The sequence below is a fragment of the Colius striatus genome, chromosome 3, assembly GCF_028858725.1.
Source record: "Colius striatus isolate bColStr4 chromosome 3, bColStr4.1.hap1, whole genome shotgun sequence".
Lineage (NCBI taxonomy): Eukaryota > Metazoa > Chordata > Aves > Coliiformes > Coliidae > Colius > Colius striatus.
In genome coordinates, this window is record NC_084761.1 from 49,994,188 (window position 1) to 50,015,396 (window position 21,209).

The 21,209-nt window shown below is 35.8% G+C and overlaps 1 protein-coding gene across 2 annotated transcripts in view; it reads right to left on the reverse strand.

Annotated features, from left to right (window-relative positions):
* The window catches only part of CCSER1 (coiled-coil serine rich protein 1), a 690,264-nt gene that overhangs the window by 360,407 nt on the left and 308,648 nt on the right, over window positions 1-21,209 (reverse strand). For both annotated transcript variants that reach the window (XM_061993283.1, XM_061993284.1), the window contains exon 7: window positions 3,335-3,412. In XM_061993283.1, the coding sequence (XP_061849267.1) occupies window positions 3,335-3,412 (78 nt within the window). The remainder of the gene's footprint in view (window positions 1-3,334; window positions 3,413-21,209) is intronic.

Genomic DNA, 21,209 nt, shown 5'->3' on the forward strand with positions numbered 1-21,209 from the left:
GTGTACTGGAAAAGACTTTTATTCAAATATCGGTCTCACAATATTTTAATCTTTCTGTCAGTGCTGCATGTCACAGTATACACAATACATTGGGAAAATGGTAGTTGAGTTCAGTGTTACCAGAGCTGAGAGACAACATACAAGCACTCCCATGGCAATATTGCTTCCAACTTCACTTAGATTATATTCAAAATCTTAAAATGTTTTTTAACAGGCTTAGGATCTCCTTCATATTTATAGAGCACATATGCAGTGGGATTATAAATGACAGGCATCTGCTTTGGTAAAGTTGAATGTAATAAGAGTATGATGACAGGATTTGCATTCTTTATGCAGAAATGCAGACTGTCTTTTGAAGATGAAATTATAAAATCCAAGAAAGGACAGTTCTTTTTCTTGCTATAAAACCAGATATGATTGAGAACAGGGGCTTGGTTTTGTTTCAGAGTCTAATATAAAAGTTCATTAGTTCAGAGATCTTCAGCTATCCCAAAGAGACATAGCATTGATACTGCCTTGCTTTGTTACACCTGTGTTTTCAGAACCACAGAATGGATTTTCTTTTTCAATCTTCATTTCTACAGCAAAGAAAGGTTATTATCATGTTGCTAAGGGAAATGCATCATGCCATCATCAAAAACCAATGTTACAGACTGACAGTGTTTGGAGAGAGTTACGGGTAGTAAAACCAGTCGTTCACATTACCACTGGAACAATATTGCTCTCTCTTGGAGTAAGTCAGGGAGAAATAACAGAAATCATTACATTTTATATTACTTCTATTTCTACTTAAGGGCATTGGCTGTGATATATATTTGACTTTTTCGTGATCTCGCCTCCACTTTACTTGAATTCCAGAAGAAAAAGTTTCCCATTTTGAAAATTGACAGAAAATGAAAGATTAAATAATGTTTCCTGCTCTTTTTTTTCAGTTTCTTGTATCATTTTCTAGTATAAAACACAAACAAAAGAGACTTTTAAGATGAAGACCTTCAATTTTTCATTAGAACATCTATTTCACTTCAAAGAAGTAATTTACAACCTATTTTGAGCTCATAAGCACTACTTCCTTTAAAAATAAATAATGGCGCGATGGTGTATTTGTCAGAGTGCTCTCAATGCAAACAGATCAGTGTTTGCTTACCTCACTGAGAATTTAAGCATGACAGTTTAGCTATTACAAGTTGGAATTTCTTACCTCTTACACCTTTATCTGAGCTGAATAACCCATTTCTTCGTATGTGACGTATCTTAGTGATTTCCCAGGCACAGGGAAAACCAATAATACTGAATCTGCCTTTTAATGTTGAGTAGATTTCAATGTGTATTTAATGTAGTTTCCCAACAAAAAAGGCCATCTGTACTCTAGGATCTTGGCACAACATCACTCCGCTTTAGCCAAATCTGATTGAGATCTAAGGGTCTTGAAAACATTAAACCCCAATAGAGGAATGAGAATCAGTGAATATCTGACCATGTATATCCCATCTGTACCTCCACTGATGAAAACACTGAGCAAGCACTTAATTAGCCTAGCAACATGAAGCAGCTGGCTAGCTAGCTGGTTGTAAACTGTAGGGTACAACTCTTTCACATAAAAAATATGGGGAAAAGTAAAAAAAAAAATAGAATAAAATGTATGGGGTTGGCCAGGTCTGAAGGAGGCTGGTATTTCCTGTGCTGGAGGCATGTGCAGGAGAAACAAACTTTACGTCATCAGACTTCCCCTTCCTCAGCTTTAATTCAGCATGTGATGGGTTTGTGAAGAGTTACTTTTTGCTTGGTAACAGGAAGAGGGGCCTGCAGTGGTGGTCCCCATAAGCAGTTCTCGAAACTTCTACTGTCTCTGAGGTGGACCTACCTCCAGTCTGGCTGGGCCAATCTGGTGCCTCTGTGATCACTATTTAAGAAAAAAAAGCCGTAGTGCGTAGGAGGAAATGGAAGGAGTGGGACAAGATGGAGGTGACCACATGGACCCCAGAGTCAGTGGAGGAAGGGAGGAGGAATGCAGGACCAGAGACTCCTCTGCAGCCTGCGGCAAGAGAGCAGCTGTTCCCCTGCAAACAACGGAAGGCAATGGCGGGACTGATAGTTGCCTGCAGCCCCGGGAGGACCATGTGCCAGAGGGAGTGAGTCTTGCAGACTCCATGTCAGAGGAGGCAGAGAGGAGCTGCAGCCCTTGGGATGAATGTACTTTGGAGTGGCCCATGTAGGGCTGCCCGATGTGTGACTGACCCCACAACTACAACCACGTGCCTAAGCCCAAGAAAAGTGGAGGTGTGGGGATAAGGTGGTCTTAAAAGGGCTGGTCATACTCTTCATCATTGTTCCACTTTGTGTTCTTTTCTGTTTGTTATGGTTTTGGTTGGTGCCAGATGAAATTAAGTTTAATTTTCTTCCCCAAGTAGTCCTGTCTTTTCTGCCTGGGACCGTAAGAGGTGAGTGAGCCCTTCCTTAGAGATTTTCCATAGTCCCTCAGTTACTTGTGGTTCTTTGTTTCTGGCTGAGCCAAAACCATGACACAGGATCAGCACAAGATGACTGAAAACACAACCCAAGCTAATAATTGTTTTCATTCAGTAGATTGAAACTTACTAGGGATAGGGGAAAGTTTAAAAGAGATGTTCCCATGAGTCCATATCATGAAACATGTTTGAGACCATGATTCTAAAACCCAAGTTTCCTCTTCCTTGTCTCAGCAAACAACTGGCAAGGCAATCAACTTGCTTGCAGATGCAGCACTGCTCTGAATATCTGGGTAGCCTCAGGAGACTCAGAGCTCTGTCTAAGGCCATTATGTGTCTCAGGACTGGATACCGTGAAGTCGGGTGAAAAGGTGACATAGGGCCACTTGTTCCTCACAGCCTAAATCTTACAAAGTTGTGGATATCATCCAATCCTTTACTAATAAAATTAAGTAAAATGACAGACCTGTTGCTTACACTGGATTTACACCAAAACTGCTTTTTGACATATTTTTAATGTCTCCTGTTATCTTTGCAATAACTAATCATTGCTTCATTAAAACATGTACTGAAAATGCAATACATAGATATATCTGTTAATGAAAAATTATGTACATGTGTACAAGAATGAGTACATCAAAATGTAACACCGGCAGATGAGATGGGGTTTATAGCTCTATTCTGCTTGGAAAATAATCCTCCCAAAACCACTAACACTTTATTCTCGGTATTTCTTGAAAATTGACATCTGCTGATATTGTGGTAACTTTAAGAAAAGGAAGCATAATAATAGCACTTTATAGTACACTAGATAACATGAAACATCAAAATTAATGTGCAATATTTATTATTAAATTAATCAACTGTACCTTGAAAAATAATGGCTCCTCAGGAAGAGGGCTAACAGGAAGTGATGTGGTGCTACTAGCTGGACTCATGTCCGTACTCTGAAAGAAAAGCACACAGGAGTGTGTCAAATTCGATGGACGTATTTTGATTTTTTTTTTTTTTAAAGAACTCAAAAACAACACTGAAAACCCAATAGAATCAGATTCACCAAGCAACTGCAATCTCTACTGTATTTACCTTTCATTTATTAAATTATTCCATTAATGGGTAAATATTTTAAATGAACTCCCCATAGAAAGAGTGAAATATATGCACAAACATGCAAATATGCAGTGTCTACAAAAAAGTAATACAAGAGAACTGAGATCACAAAAATTTGTTCCTATAAAACAAGCTATGGCATAGCATAGAATAGAGTATAATAGAATTTTTATAGTAAAGTTAGAAAGCAAAATTAACAGGAAAGCAATATATTGTGGTAAAGAATTTGGATCAAAGTTTAGAAAAAGATCACTTTCATATGTGTCAAAGTATCTTAAAAGCACCAATAAATGAAAAAAAACCCAGTGGCTAACAAAATTAATAATGAAAATAAGCCAGTACATTTCAATGGAGCTATCTAGTATAAATGCTTGAAAAATTGATCTAAAGCCCCTCTCTTTTCTAGGTAATATTTCAGTAATGTGTTGGTTAGCATGGCCGTTATTTTTATAGATGTGACAGATATTAAAAAAAATGTAGAAACTTAATAATTTGGAATGGTAATAATAAAGGAACAAAATCTGGACTTAAAAAAATTACACAAACGATATCAAAATTGTTCTGGAGAAAACTAGAATCTATGATATTGGGAAAGAAGTCTTTTAGTGATAAAATAAAAAAATCCATCACCACCACCACCAATAAAACAGAGACGTAATGGAGAATAATAAAAAAATCCAAGCTTGCATGGGCTAGAAGTTAATTTCCTTTTCATATTGTGGAATTGCAATGCAGAATGATTTAATGAATTTAACTTAAACAATTAACTAATAAACTATCTAGTTTCACATCACTATGAACTTATTATGACCCTTTCGATAAGCCCAAATTCTGCAAGTGAAGAATACCACTCCACTCATGAAATTCATCACATCATTCAGAGATGTCATATTTTATTCAAACAACTGGTACAAGATGAAAACTGAGACAAAGTTTTGGGTACAAAATCCCCATATCAGATCTGAAATAGAGGGCACAGACTTCAAAGATACCATCTACTGGGAAAATCACCGAGTTTCATTAGATACATATCGATTACAGGATATGTGAAATAAAAGACAACAGGGATAAAAAAGATGCAAGTAAAGGAGAATGGAGGGATCCACAGTAACTATTTCCTAAGAAAAAGAGCGTGACAGGTAGTTTATAACCCATGGAACACAGAGAAGTTGTTGAGGAATACAGGTGATTATAACATGTCAGAAAGCCAATATCTTTTTTTAATCCATCACTCTAGTATTCAAAAACATTACTAATTTAACACAGACTCCTGTACTTGATCATCAAGGAAACTGGCTGATGATATTTACTAAAAGCAAGTGAAACACAGTTCTTTTAAGATTCAACTCAGACAAGAATGTCTTGCCTCAAAAGCCACAGTCCAGCTGAGAATAATTTATCTTTTAATTTACACAGAATTGAAAAAAACTAAGAGGGGAAAAAAAATAAGTAGCTACTTTCCAAACCAAATCAAGCATCCTAATTTGCAACTAGAAGTGCATAGGAACACAGTCCAATCTTGTAAGCATTGAAACAGCCTTTGTATGAAACACTGCCAAGATCAGTACCTGTGTGCTACTTGAGCTACAAGTTCTTCAGTTGTTGCTGGAAAGGTCAGAGCCCTGAGGATGACAGTTGCTTTGATAAGATGTCTCAGGGCACATCCATGCAATGGCCTCAGAAAAACATCCACTCGTCCATGATGGCTTGACAAAAGCCAGCCTAGGTTTGGATGCCACACTGATGTGGCATCATGCCTGAAATAGATAGGCTGCTAAGAGGTGGGCTACATTAGCAGGGGCACTGTGACTATATAGCTTCTGTACTACAAATAGTTTCAGTCTGGCCAGATAGCATTGGCAGAAGAGCCTGTGTCTGGGGTACAGCAGTCTGTGTATACATACCATCAGTGGCCCCTCTAACAACTTCAGTAATTTTCTTCTCTAAGAGATGCAGAGCAGTTTCTCTGCCAGTGTAAATTAATTAAATCTAGTGATGCTAACACAGTTCATTATAGCAGAGAATTGAGATGGTACTAAAAGCGTTGTTTCTCAAGCTATTAAAAAAAAAATCCTTCCAAACTAATCACTGCTTTGAGAGATGTCAGCTTGCCCTCCTAAAGGGACATATTAACAATTTCAAACAACATCACACCTCCCACCTAAATTTACCATCCACAAGGTATTTGTCATAATAACACTTTGAAGTCTAAAGCTCCCCATACATACAAAAAATCTACCACTGTGAGGAATTCACCCAACAACAACTTTTATTTGATATTGTCTAAACCAATTCTGTTCTTATAAAAGCAGCCACTCACTTTAAGTCTGGCTTAAAGTTGTAGGATTTTAATTATAAAGTAACCAGAGGATGCTATAATCATATCTTATAAGTTTCAGTAGATGTTGAACATCATTGCTATCATAATTACACATTAGGCAAAATGAGGTAAATTGCAATATGTCCTAATTTTGTAGTACTTTGCTGTGCAACTGTAACAAAATGTATTTTTGAGGCACAGTGATACCACAGCTGGGTTTTGCAGAGTGAGCCTTTTCCCTGTGTAACTGAAAACCTCTTAGTGTTCTGGAGGGCAGAGAATTTGCAAAGCTTTAATCATCTAAACTCCAATTTTAAATTATCTGAATACCAAGCAATTCAAGTATTTTTCAATAAGTTTATAAGATTCCATCTTGCCCATGTTGAAAATAACCCTGAGAGATTTTCTTTTGGTGCTTTAAGTCACTTTTTCATTTAAAGCAGGCTGTTAAAATACAGAAAATTGACATTATTAGAAATTTGTCTACAATTATTTCCTGATTACAATGATCAATGCTCAAGCTTTTTTCCTAATTTCAAAAGCTGATCAGCCTAAATATAAATCATCCTCATTGTGCAACTGAATGAATAACATGGCGTCACCGCTAGGCAGTGCTAATCATTTATCCTAAGAAAGCAACGTTAAAAATCTTATTGTCGGGAAGTTTCTTGATAATGAGGTAGAGGAAGAAAAGAAGTCCAAGAAAGGAACTTTTCCTGCTTCTTTGCCTGTTTGGAGATCCAGGATGAGTATTGAGGATAGATTCCCACCATTTTAACTAGATGAAAGAGAAGCTGTTTTAACTTAGTTACAGGCTTGGTTTTGGCTTGTTTTCTTCTGTGTATACCTGCCTCAAAATAGAATGTTTCATAAATCTACATACTGACATAAATTGCCTAATGATAGACTAGAGAATGTAGTCAGTGTTTTTCCAGCAATACAGAAGATATAAATGCACATTGTTAAAATCACGTTCCTTTGAAAACAATAGTCATATTCCAGTCTTCAGCAACTGTTCTTTAAATGAAAACACATTCACCTCACTTCATAAATTGGGATTTTTCTTGCTATAAACCCTTGTCTTTAATCTGATCTTCTCTAGGAAGAGGCCTATGTATCAACCTTTGTTAATTGTACCATAAAGTATGGACCATCCACTGTATATCATCCACTGACAGAGCCAATTTAATTTGCTACAGCTGCTTTTCAACAAGGGTAAACACTGCAATGATAGTTGGCAGACATTGACTTCTCTGGAGATCCGTATCGCAATTTATTGATCTAAGAAGTTAATACCAACACAGAAAACCTTCAGTGGATATTAGAGCTAGAGATCCAATAAATCTTTATAATAACTGAAGAAAAGAAAAGGCAATCTGTGTACTTTATAGCTTTTTCTAAGCAGTAGTGGTTGAGCGTTGAACTGACTTTGCAGATGATAGTTTCAGTTGAGTAAATTAAAAATATATTAAATATACATTAAACAATGTGAAAATATAATAAAATATAATATGTCACTAAGTATCATTTTCTAATCTAGAAATTGAGTAGAGCTAGGAAATCAAATAAGGGCAGCCAGCAAGCTCAGTAGTGACATTTTGATATACTGAAGGTAATCTAAGACCTGCAAATGGATTTATTAATGGGTCTGCACAATATGTTTATGAAATATTGTGCTTAAATTTTATTATTCTTTTTCATAAATGAAAGCAAAAAAGAAAAAAAAGAAAGGGATGTGATTTTCTCAAAGCCATAAAGGACTGTTAAAAACAAGGATAGAAATCAGGAACTTGCAAGTCCATGCACTCCAGTTGTCCATTCACAGTGTGAAGTGCTCCTCTAAACACTTTAAGAGTGCTGTGATTTCTGTAGTTTCTATATTATTTATATCATGAAGAGTTTTTGCTGATACACACTCTTCCTGCAAATAAAATTAGTATAAAAAAATCGAGGCAAAAAAAAAAAAGGTAAGAGGAACAGCAGTCACACAAAATGAGCTTTCCCATCTAACCATGTTTGATTAATTTTTCCCACATCTCCAATCTCACTAACTAAGAATGGAGATGCCTCCTTTAAAACTGTTTAGGCCTAGTTTCTAAGACCTTTATATACAATCCAGGTAGTTATTTATAAACCTATTTAATGTGTCTTTTATTAGTAGATATAGTTATTTTTTTCTCATTAATTACTAATATGTGCAATTACCAGCTGAGACATTTAATTTTTATTTTCTGGTACTTGCCTGGTCTGTTGCCTAGAGCTTGCTGCTCCTGTACTTTAGAAGGCTGCATCAGCCTTGCATCTGACCTGAGATATCGCAGCTCCCATTGTAGGAGTGAACCATAAATTACAGCTGCTACTGCTTCTTGCTACCTCTTTTTATGCTAGTACATGAGGTGTGGATAACCAAGTAACTTTTTAATGGTTCAATTATCTACCGATTCCCAATCAGCATTACCGATTCCCAATCAGCATTACATTATGTGGACAGAATAGCTTCCATTCCTCTTACAATCCAGGGAAAGCTAATCACCTAAGCTGTGATATGTCAGTGAGAAATTTCACTTCATTTAAGACAGGACGCTGCTCTGTCACTTAACAGTATTTGTATACCTAGTGCTATTTACTTTAGAAGCCTCTGAGTACTCAGGAAGTCTGAACAAACACATTAACTGTAATCTTTTGCACAATATATTTTTTCAGTAGGAAAGGATCAGGATGAAGGATATTTTGTTCAATGTTATTTATTTCTACTTCAAAAAGTACCTCGAGAGATCCTTTTTAGCCTTCTAATTAGGCTAAATTAATTATTAAACCCATAGCCAGCAAGCAATATAAAGAGTATATAAACGGTCCATGGGTTGTTGCAGGGCTATAGTGTTTGGTATAGTTTAGACTCAGATTATATTTTCACATTGTTTAATGTATATTTAATATATATTTAATTTATTCCAATATCTAAATCTATAAAGATAGCTATCTTCCCTCTCTTTATATTAAAGGTAGAAGTGGAAGAACACCAAAGTACCAGGCACAAATTACTATTATTATCTGCTTTTCAGTTTCTAAAAATGGCAACATGAAAATACCCAACATACAAAATATCTGGTAGCTGGTACAAGGAGAATACCTTAATAAACATGTATTTAAACTTGTAAGCAAACCAGAAAGCTGAACTAAGCCTCTAAATAGAGGCCTAAGAACTGGAAGTTACTGGTTTATAACTGAGTACATACAGGGGGAAAAAATCGTCTGCTTTTATAAGCACATAAATATCACATTCCTCATAACAGAAAATGCCATTTAAATCACTACATATCTAATAGATTTATTTAATAGCAAATATCACTTTCTTCCTGCTCTTTATTTTCACCTTGATTCTTCATTGCTCATCCTTCCAATCTGTCTTTATGCCCTGCTTTCCTTCACAAAACTTGTAATAAACAGTAATAAAGACTTCCTTGTTCAGATAAATTCCTGGTACTCGGAGTTAGATAAAGGGTCCATTAATATGTAGCAGAAAACTTTACCTTCCCAAATAGCAAATTCAACTTGAGTTAATCTCTAAAAACCCCCTTCACTTTTATCTGCAAGAAGAATGTAATTTCAAAAGTAATTTGGACAATGACTTTGGGGTTAATATCTCTTTGTGAAGAGTAGTGTAAGATCATCAATAACTGTCATTGTATGAGTTGGGACTGCTACTATGACACATTATATTAAAGACAACTCCAGTCATATTTTTATCGTAATGAAAACCAGGTGGTTGCTTTCATAAATGCAAATGTTTTGTTCAAAACAGAGGAGAACTGATTTCCTTGAGCAAAACTCTACTTCCCTTTCAGTTTCTGTTGTTTCTTTCATATTTCATTGACTATCCTATCCAGCCTTGACATTTTGTTATTGTATATTCTTCCCTAATAATATCACATAACATCAGCTTTTTCCGCTCTTTCAGCAGTCAATTGAGAGAACCAAATACTCTCCTGGGATTTTAATCTGCAGGCTGCCTGTTTCAATTGCTTTTCTTTCCTTGTAGGGGACCTTTCAGTTTCAAATACATGTTTGGGTTTTTTTTTCTTCTCAAAACATATTCAGTTTTGTGGCAAATATGATGGTTATCACAAAGACATTTTCTTTCTCCAAAGCCTACATCACAGCACTAAAATAACTATACTGCTACTCCATACTACACCTATAGCCTGAAATTTGGAAAATGTCTGCATCCACTCGAAGATCATTCTATCAGCAAAGTATCTGTGGGCTCTCTCAAACTCCAACATATTCCCTACATACAGACACATTGCTCTTCTGCCCTTCCAAATAAAACACTTAGAAAATAAGTGTTTGGCTAATTAAACTGAGAAGGGTCAAAACTGATAACAGAATTGCCTCCTGTCCCTCACCTTACACATTCATGAATATTCTGCATCATTACATTTCATAAAAGGTCACATCTTGAATACTGTATCCAGTTCCGGGTCTCTCTACAAGAAGGACATTGAGGAGCTGCAGCATGTCCAGAGATGGTCAGTGAAGCTGATAAAGAGTCTAAAGAGCAAGTCCGATGAGAAGCAGTTGAGGGAGCTGAGGATGTTTAGCCTATTTAAGAGGAGGCTGAGAAGGAGATATGATCACTCTCTGCAACTACCTGAAGGTGAGTTGTAGCGAGGTAGGGATCAATCTCTTCTCTCCACTAACGAGTGATAGAACACTAGGAAACGGGTTCAAGTTGTGCCATGGGAGATTTAGATTGGACATTAGGACACCGAGAGGGTTATTAAGCATTGGAACAGGCTGCCCAGAAAGGCAGTAGGGTCACCATTCCTAGAAATATTCAAAAGAGCCATAGATGAAGAGCTGAGGGATATGATTTAGTTCAGTGATGGGCTTGGCAGTGTGAGGTTAATGGTTGAACTTGATGATCTTAAAGTCTTTTCCAACGATAACAATTCTATTATTCTGTATTGGTACCAAAACAAAAGGTAGAATCAAAAAGGATCTGATAATAATGCAAACAACAGATGCACTTAAAATTACATTAAAGAGGATAAAAATGTACAGAAGATATACATTTATATGCTTCTGGATATGTGAAAATAATTATCTTGATGGGTTAGGAAAAAACCATTCCTGAAAGCAGGATGGTCTTTAAGTTCCTCTGAAGTATCTTCAGATGGTCAGTGTTAAAGCCACATGTGGATTTAGATGCCAATTTCAGCAAAACAGTTTCTATGCTCACACTCATACAATAAACTGTCTCCATGAAGCTCTGAAAGATGTTCTCCTTACAGCCTGTGTAACATGTTTTTTAGCCTGCAAGAGAAAGACACAACTCTTTAAAGATAAAAATCTATTTGGACTTGCTATTAGATATTATTTTTCTTGAAGGCTCACATTTTCACATACACTGAATTCGTGTTCAGAAAACTACATGCGCGTTACTGTCCAGTACAACTCTTTGCCCAAATGTACATATTGATATAGGTCATGATATCTTCTGCAACACTGTGGTCAGTTTTCTGCTTAGTTTCCCTGCCACATATTGTTTTCATGTGAATATGGACAATCTTTCACAACGCTAATAAAACTTTTTTGTTTTTTAATGGACATAAAGAAGTTGGCCTGATTTGAATCAATAATTTGCTGCTCAACTATCCAGTTGTTTTCTATCTTTATTTTACTTTTTAAGCATCAAGAAGAATATTGCTAGATTTTCACGCTGCTGTTTTAATGTGAATCTGTTTTATTTTTCATGTATTTCTTAGAAAAATTGAGATGCCGTTGATCGCTATGCATTTCACTGAGGTTTTAACAAGCCACTTTGCACTTTCTAAATGTTGTGACTGCAATTATTCTCACTTCTTCATCAGTTCTCAGAAGGGTTTTTACAATTTCAGCACGAAAACACTTCTGACAGGGTATTTGAACTTATTTAGATGTAGAGGCTTCGTTCTCAAAACTGTCTTGAATTCCCCAATAACAGCTTAAAGGAAACATTGTAAGCATCTGTAGATGTCACCTACTAAATCAAGGAAGACAGATTTTTTTGGTTACCACTGCAAGAAAATAAGCAAGTGATATTTAACAATTTGAAATATGCTTTGCCTGACTGTAGCACTTCCATATTATATTCTTATAGTTTAAAAGTAAACATTTAATAAGTAAGTTTTGCCAAGTGATTTGCTTCACAATGTTTTTAGTTCTATTATGTTCTATAATGTTTTTAGCAAGTTGAACCCTCTTGTGTAATATAAGGCAATATTTCAGGTCCTGAAATCTGAAAGGTCATGATATCTTCTGCAACACAGATATCAATTTTCTTTTGGAGTTCTTGGGGATTTTGGGGAGAAATTGGGGGACGAGCTTTTATTTATAACTCAAGTGTTATATATATATAGCTTTGAACCATGCTGAGTCTGATTTTGCTTTAGAAAGCACGTTCCAAAGAAGAGTTGATCAAGGCAGAACAAATATTCCTTGATTTCATAAATACGTAGTACATTGAGTTTCTACCTTTGGAAAGCAGCATTTATTCTTAAGGGAAAGATGAAAAAAGGTAAAGCACAACAGGAACTTCAACTCACCCTCTGGTAAAGGACTGAACAGAAACAACCCCAAATGTATTAAGTTCTCCATAGTCTCTACTTGTTTTTCTTCTCTTCTCTCATCTAATACTTATTTCTTCTCCTCCCACCAGCTCACATCAAGATCTGTCAAGATTTTTCGTTCTTTCTTACTTGTCAGGGTACTTGTACAGCATCTTCTATTCACTGTACTTCCCACTCCTGCACTGAACTCATCACCAACACTATTCCTGCTGTGCTATCCATCTGAACTTGAAAGTCTTTCCAAGTCTTTCTCTACTTTTCTCTTGTCCTTTGCTCAACACCCATTGCCTTTAGCCCATATATTTAGGCTGATATATGTATAATACATTAAAATATGTATCACATACAAAGTATATATTGAAATAGTTATATAAAAATACATACACATGAAGTTCATTGACGAGAACTCTTTATGTAGTTGCTGTGATGTAGCAGACATGCAATTGGTTTGTTACTGAGAAGATACACAATAAAGCTAGTAAAAAACTGCTAGTGTAAAAAATATGTCACGTTTCACTACAGTGAACCACAGTTTTGACACAGCTCTCAGCCCCAAGCTCTGTACAGTCTGTGAAGGCCAAACTGTATTGCTTAAGAAATTGATAACTTGCAAAGGAACCGAGAAGTCAAAAAGTTGCTTGTACTAGTACTTAGGCATTACATTGCCATTATTTTTAGAGCTCTCAGCTGAGCATTTTGTTTTCATTTTTGTGTTTTACAATGGAATTATATATTAAACTTGCTGAGACATATGAATAGTATTTTATGAAGCCATTAGCATTAAAATATTCATTTTTCATTTATATTATGTTCAGAAATACAAATGAGTATCATTTCTTCCTACCTTTCAACGTTAATAGTGAAACCAGGGAGAAAAATTGAACACACCTTTCACATTCATTAACTACAATAAAATATAAAGAGCTTTTCAAATGAAACATTCTTTAAAAAAACAAATACTAACTTTTCTCCAGAAGTATTGTTATATACATCTCCACAGTTGTATTTATATATTTATTTATTTTCTAGTTTGGTAATTCTACAAAGCAAGGTACCGGCTCACTCACCATGTGACAAATCAGTATTCCTTGAAATAGCTTTGACAGAACTATTACAGAAATAAATCAGGAAGAGTTGAAGCAAATGAGAAGATATGTCAGCAAACTCCTAGCCTCATGCTACAGGCTAGGATTTTATCCATATTCATGTTAAGCCACAAAGCAGTTGGCACCCTGGCTCATCTGATGGCAATCTCTCTACACGGCTCCATTGATTCTTTTATCTGCTTCTTTTTACTCCCCCCTTGCATCCATCACTATGATTTTAGCTCTCAGCAGCTGCCACTGATTACGAGAAACTCTATGCTCAGTTACGGTAAAAACAGAAGTTTTTCCTGGCATCATCGCATCTTTCACTCCTCAGCACCACAGAAGTGATGGCAGGTGCTAACACCACTTGGCTGCTGCAGGGAGGCCATGTGCTTGTTACTGCATTAGCTGCCTCCAGAGGCAAGCTCATGCAGAGTAACCTGCGTGTGACTACCTTGTCCTTTGCATGAGCTGCCACTTGAGTTATAAATAAAAGCTCGTCCCCCAATTTCTCCCCAAAATCCCCAAGAACTCCAAAAGAAAATTGATATCTGAAAGGATATAAAACAACAAACAGAGAGACCATAGGATCTGCAGGCAGCAGAAACACCCTGGGTTTAAGTGATGTCCATCAACAGAGCTGGACAGAAAAGCCTGGCTCATGTTACTCCTTTTGTGCTCTGGCTCTTATCCTATTGCTTATTCCAACTTTTCAGGGGTGCTAGATTAATAAAAAAATTTCAACAGTCTGCTTTTCTATGCCTCTTAAAGTTAGGACAATTTTCTATTCGTCTGCATCAGATACTGAATACAAAGGACAATATTGGAAAGGACATTGCTCTGGGAATAGAGATGAATTATTTTTGGCAAAGTTTGCACAGGAATACAGGAAATTAACAGATCAGATATAAGAAACTCAGCAAATATACTGCAGATGCAAAAACATACTTGTGAAACCTAGCATTTTCTGCAGAATTAATCAATATTGAAGGAATACTAAAATCAATATCACCCATGCCTGTCTACTTCATTTTACCTTTTTTTTTTTTTTTTTTGCAAGAAACTGCTTCAATCAGAGCTCACGATGATGGTTTTTAGAAACTTCCAATCTCTTTTTTTTTAACATTAAGCACTCATATTGCAACACTGGGATGTTCAAAAGTGTCTGGAAGCTGCCCACGTACAATCAGAAGAAAATTCTGCTGTCAAGTTTCAATCCTTTCTAGTCTAATGGCTCCATTGCTTTCACTCTGTTACGCTTGTGCTTCAGTAGCATAAAGTCTAATTGGTTTCTGCATTACAGGGGCAATGGAAAGGTGCCCAGAAGCAGTTTTAACCCTTATCATAACCAGAGATACGGAGTTCATGACCAGGAGTTCTGGGAAATCTTATACTAAACAAAACCATATTAATACATTTTTTCAAAATAAGGAATATTTGAAAATTTTCATGGTGGCACTTAAAGATAATAACAGTGAATACAAATGGTCTGTATGCTGCTTTTCATCTGTATGTTTTCTGCAGTGAAGTTAGAGAGTATTGTATCTAGCAAGCAGGAAAAGAAAATGCCCTTCTGTAGCTTTTTAACAGATGCATGCAAAAACTCAGTAGAAAATCTCCATCATTTAAGAATGTTTTTTATGAAGGAGACTGATCGTTTTCATAGGATTCTTGCTGAATGCTTTCTGCAGGTTACATCATAGATAGGTACCTAAACTTAATTTAAGTAAGAGTACTGTGGTTAGCAAAGCCACTTGCATGTATATATTTTTAGAAGATTTTTTTTTTTTTAATTTTAGTGGATTACTACAACATCATTATTGGAAATAATACATACTATTATTTACATCTATTTACCACAAATTTCCTAGAACAAAAGGACTTTGTTTTTAAAACTCACTAGTTAATATTTCTATTGAGGGCAGCTAAAAACCGAGCCTAATTGCCAGAAAGAAATTGTTATTTTAGAAAATAAGGTATCTAGTATCCCTAAACCAGGAACTAAAACCATCCAGACTTGAAATCTTCTGGATTTTGTAGAAAACAACTATGCTATTTTTCCTGAACTGTGATCTGGCTATGCCAAAATGGAACCATCCCACCAAATGCAAACTGAATCTTGGTCAGATATATGCATCAAGTGTACATAGTAAAAAGAAATCATAATCCTAACTATTGGCATTGTTAAACGCTTTTCAGGGGAATCTTGTGCAGCTTGAAGCATAATCAAAAAGAAGGAAACTGCCTTTCAGTGATTGCCAGAGCCCCAGAAGATGCCTCCCTCTCCACAGGCAACAATACTAGATTCCAAATAATCTCCTGTGTCCACAAGGATTCCTAATCTATCCTATACACCAGAAAAGAAAAAAATGCATAATATTTCCAAGTATTATATGAACAAGTAAATACTCTTGATTTATTTTGAAAATACATTCATTTCACTGAAAGGCAAAAATAATGAACATTTTGAAAAAATTTTAGCAAGAAAAGTGAGTTTTCCCTTGAACATGGGATATCATACGATTCCAAATCTTCAAAAAGTCAAGCATGGGCCTTTAATAGATTTACACAGCAGTGATTTATACCCAACAGTTACAGATTTAAGTGATTGATGTTCCTGTTTTGCAGCCATTTCAAACAGATGAGGGTACTGTCTGCATGGAGTGTCATGTATAATTGGGGCATGAAGTAGTGAATCACAATTAAGAAAGCAGAATTTCTGAAATCAACAGCAATGGAAAAAGACACAGAAAAATTAAGTGAGAAAAAGGAGAAAAAAATACAAAATGCACGAACATCAAAATAGCATTGATAACTGTATTTTTTATTTCTAGCAGCATGATCACTTGCGCAATCTTGTTTGAATACATTTATAATTAAAGCTGATTAATGGTTAATAGTAGAAAGTAAATACAAACTTAAATTCTCATGATCATTTAAATACTTTTCAAGTGAAACAGGGTTTTCTTCTGCTGCTTCTCATTTAATTCTGTGCCTCAGGTGCACAAATTTAAGGCTCACCATACAGCATTTGTGTAAGGAAGGCTTAATTAACCTGTGAGCCAAAGCCAGCCAGTTCCTCTAGGACCGTAGTAGGGAGCTACTGCACATTTAATTAAGACATGAACATACACACTGAATAATCTTTTCTAGTCTAACATCTCACATGAAAACTCTTCACACAGTTGCTAGTGTGAAATATAACTAAACTCTATTTTAACACTGGAAGAAACCTATTGCTCTGCAAATGCAAATTGCTACTGTGCAGTAAGCATCCTGTCTAGATAAATCCCAACTTTTTTCTCACACTTTACATTTATGAAGTAAAATAGGGAAGCTGGAGATGTGACCTGATCTAGGTGTACCTGCTTCTGCAGGGGGGTTGGACTAGATGACCTCTAAAAGTCCCTTCCAACCCTACCATTCAATGATTCTGTGATTCTGTGAAAAGGTCAAAGCCTTCTGCACATCATTATGCAATCATCCACCTAAGAGTACTGTACTCTCAACACCTTAAAGTCTGCTATATGATTATTATCAGAATAATTTCTAAAAATAGCATAAATTACTAGATAATGGGAGAAAAGAGAAAAGGATGTGATTGCTGAAAAACAAGCATGAGAAAAAAGAACTCATATTTTTTGTACTTATTTTGACATGAGTCTTTTGACTGACTGAATTGCAGCTACCTACACAAAGATACACCACTCATTTGATATATTATGTTTCATAGAATCATAGAATGATAGGGGTTGGAGGGGACTTTTAGAGATCATCTAGTCCAAGTCCCCTGTAGAAGCAGGTTCACCTAGAGTCCAGGTGGGTTTTGAAGACCTCCAAGGAAGGAGCCTCAACAACCGCTCTGGGCAGCCTGTTCCCCTGCTCCATCACCCTCACAGTGAAACAGTTTTTTCTTATATTTAAGTGGAGCTTTTTGTGTTCCAGCTTCATCCCATTACCCCATGCCCTGTTGCTAGCTACTATAGAAAAAAGGGATGTCCCAACCTCCTGACATCCACCCTTTAGATATTTATAAATGTTAATAAGATCTCCCCTCAATCTCCTTTTCTCCAGACTAAACAGCCCCAGTTCCCACAGCCTTTCTTCGTATGAAAGATGTTCCAGTCCCCTGCTCATCTTGGTGGCACTGCGCTGGAAATTTTCCTTATTTTTTTATGTTTTCTGAAAAATGGAGTCTCTGTTTTCTTTATTCAAAGTAGAATGAAGAATAAAATATAACAATATGTCAAGCAATAAAATAAGAAGATACTGTTTTGCTATAGGAAACTGAAAAAATCTGAGAACAAAAGTCACATTTCTCAGATTTCAGTAGTATATTAAACATTAAGAGTAATTTGCACAAAATACAGTAGTGTTTTTCATGCATGAAAAAGTCACAGATCTAATCTGAGATAATTCACATCATACCAAAAAAACTGCCCTACAACTCAATCAAGAGCTAGAATATTTTTTTCATTAATAACACTAACTCCAGAGGTCTAGTTTTTGTTTATCCTTCATGAAAAATCGGTGGGAGTGGGCTTCTAATGTTGCATGATTGCCTTGTGAAAAAAAATTACTTTTCAGATGGGTTCTTGAAGGCCTTCAGACAAGGACAGATACATTTTGTTTCTGGTTGCCAGGGGATACAGAAAACCATTTTCACACAGTGAATCATCACAGCATTGAAAAAAAAAAAAAGTGTTAGCAGGATTTTCTATCACTGATATGTCGATGAGTCGTTCTGTCACCTTCAGTGATCCTGCAGTCATCTACAGTCCTGATGTAGGATGATACACTTGTTTTTTTAGTTTTCAATAATTATCTATCCCCATGGCCTTTAAAAAGTAGATAATGCCATTAACACATAGCACACCTTGTGATGATTATGCAGGAGATTCAACACTTCTTTGGAACAATAATATGCTGTATAATTTACCACCTATTCAATTCTACAATAAGGTATGTTTTCAGAGTAAGATTTGGTATCACTGAAGCCTTGTATGATGTGATTTTCCCCCAGTTAAACAACAGCTGAAGACTTTACAGACATGGGAGAAAACCCAATTGTATCTCATAATTTACACTACTATAGCAGTTTGAGTCAGCATTCTGACATGTGGTTTTTGTTCATATGCCACATATGGTAGCTTCCATCAGAAGAAGTATTAATTGTAGTTAATTTCCTCTTTGCAACGCAGTCTTGAAGGAGGGAACAGAAGCCTTCAAAAGAGAATTTCTCTGATGTGAAAAGAGCTATGTTAGACAGAAATAAAATTTCCCAGATTACTAAAGGATTTTTTTAATAAAAGACAGTCCTGAAAAAAGTCTCAGTGGTATATCATCAAAATCATTTTAGGTGTCTGATTTCCATTAATAATTCTCTAGAATTTGTTATTCCATTAATAATTATGTAGATTTTGTATATTTTAGTTTAAGAAATAAATTAATTAATGTAGATGAATTAACATACAAGCATTAATATATATGTATATGCAAGCATTAACAAGACAGTATTTATTCTGGCCTCAGTTCAGTTAATGCCTGAACTGCTTGCTGTGGTGAGATGTGTTCCTGCAATGAGCAATCACCGAGAAGAACTGAGAATTAAGGCATTTTAATGTAATATTTTTGTTAGAGGGTGAAAAAACAGGATGCCAAATACATTTGCATCCTAATGGTGTAATTGATTCCAGAAGAAACTACAACAGTGCACATAATTAATTTCAGAGGTACATTGCAGGGTATAGTTAGGCTGGATTGATATCAGGCAGTAAACAACATTGCATGTGACTACACAGGGAATTTATCTATGGACTCAGATTAGTTTGAACAAAACAAAACATGCCTGTAGATTATGGAAGCTCTGAGTTAACCTTTTATGTGACCAAATTATGTAGACAGATAATGAGTTGTGAATGAAGAAGAAAAGGACACAAAATTGATCAACGGCATTTAACAGTTGCTGGTGAGAGAGACAGTGGATTCTGTACTGAAGAAACCACTGAAGACTCAGAAGAGCCAAATGTCCATTGATGCCTAAAATGACAAGACCTGAAGAATGATGTCTTCATGTATGTGGTTGGAAGGTATAAAATAAGGACAATTTGTAAGTTTTTGCTAGGAAGTAGCCACTATAAAGCTGAAGATTTTTAGCAAAGAAGATGAAGGATGGACTTGAAGAAGAGTAGTACAAATGGAGAAGCAGAAGTCTAAACACAATCAAAGAAAATGCTCATGGCATTTTTTTCTTCTTAGTTAATGCATTGATATTATATGCAAACCACCTAGTTTAAAATATTTACGAACATGAAAGACATTACTTTCTTCATATTGAAAAAGCAAATGAAGTGTCAATTAAAGACCAAAAAGTGTATCACAGAAAGGAACAGAAAACAGCAAAATAAACCTATTTAAGTAAACGAGTTCCTCAATGTCTTGCAAAATAGATTTATATTAGACAAATGCCCCCCATCTAATGTACATGTTTTTTTTCTAACAGCTGAAGGGAAATTTGTGAACTAAAGATCTTACAAATACTGAAATATTTCAGTTTGTGTTATTGATTTGTTAGGTACACAATTAAAGCTACTCACATGTCTGCACTTAATTCTTTCCAAGATTAGGCCTCTGGGTACACACAAGGCAGCTTGCAATGACACCTACAGGTATTCTGCCCTAATGTTTTTCATGATAAAGAATTCCTTTGACCTTTTCCTCAAAGCTTTTACAAGCATCCTCTAGCTGCAGTTCTTTTATATTTAGTGCACAAAACAGCCTTGAAATGAAGAAGTGACTTTTCTTTGTCTCAAGAAATCTTGCTGACGTATAAACCACTTTAAAGTACAATTTCTCCACACTTTTTCCACATTCCTTGGGAAAATGTTGGCAGTCTACCTAAAATAGCAACCTATCAAAGTAAAAAACATACAACTTAGACCATTACACTACTGAAGTACTACTGTGTGCTACTAAATCCACACGGGAATAGCTGTGAGCTGACAGTGAGAGGAAACTGTCCATTTGCTGTGTGATACAAAACAACTTTTCACCTGAATTGAACCATAAGGAGAAATTCATGGAAGCAGAAAAATGTCTTTTAAATGAAATTGTGCCAAAGACACTACACCTAGATTATGTGGACTGACACGGGACCTTTATTATCTAGAACTGCAGCAGCACATGCATTTGGCAACACATACTTATAATGAAAATATTCAAGATAATCATTCCGTAAGAAAAAAAAAAGTCAAAAATATGTGAGTATTATCTATGAAAAAGCAGGAAGAAGATGTAGGGAATTTCTGAGTATCGATAAAAAGCATGTACAATTTAGAAGCAAAATGTGTCCTCTATGTCTGCCAGTAGAGTGATCTATTGGGATATAGAATGCATTTTCTGATGCACATATGGGAACTTAGGAGAAAATTCTCTGACAATTAACTATTACAGTAGTTCTTCATGGGTTGGTATGGAAAAACAGAAATTATGTCTTTAGTTAAGAAACTTGTAGCGGATTTGTCTGCACCAGATTTTGGTAGCAGGGGGCGGGGTACAAATGTGGCTTCTTTAAACAAAGATCTGCCATAAGCTTCCCCTGTAGCTGTCAGGGCCA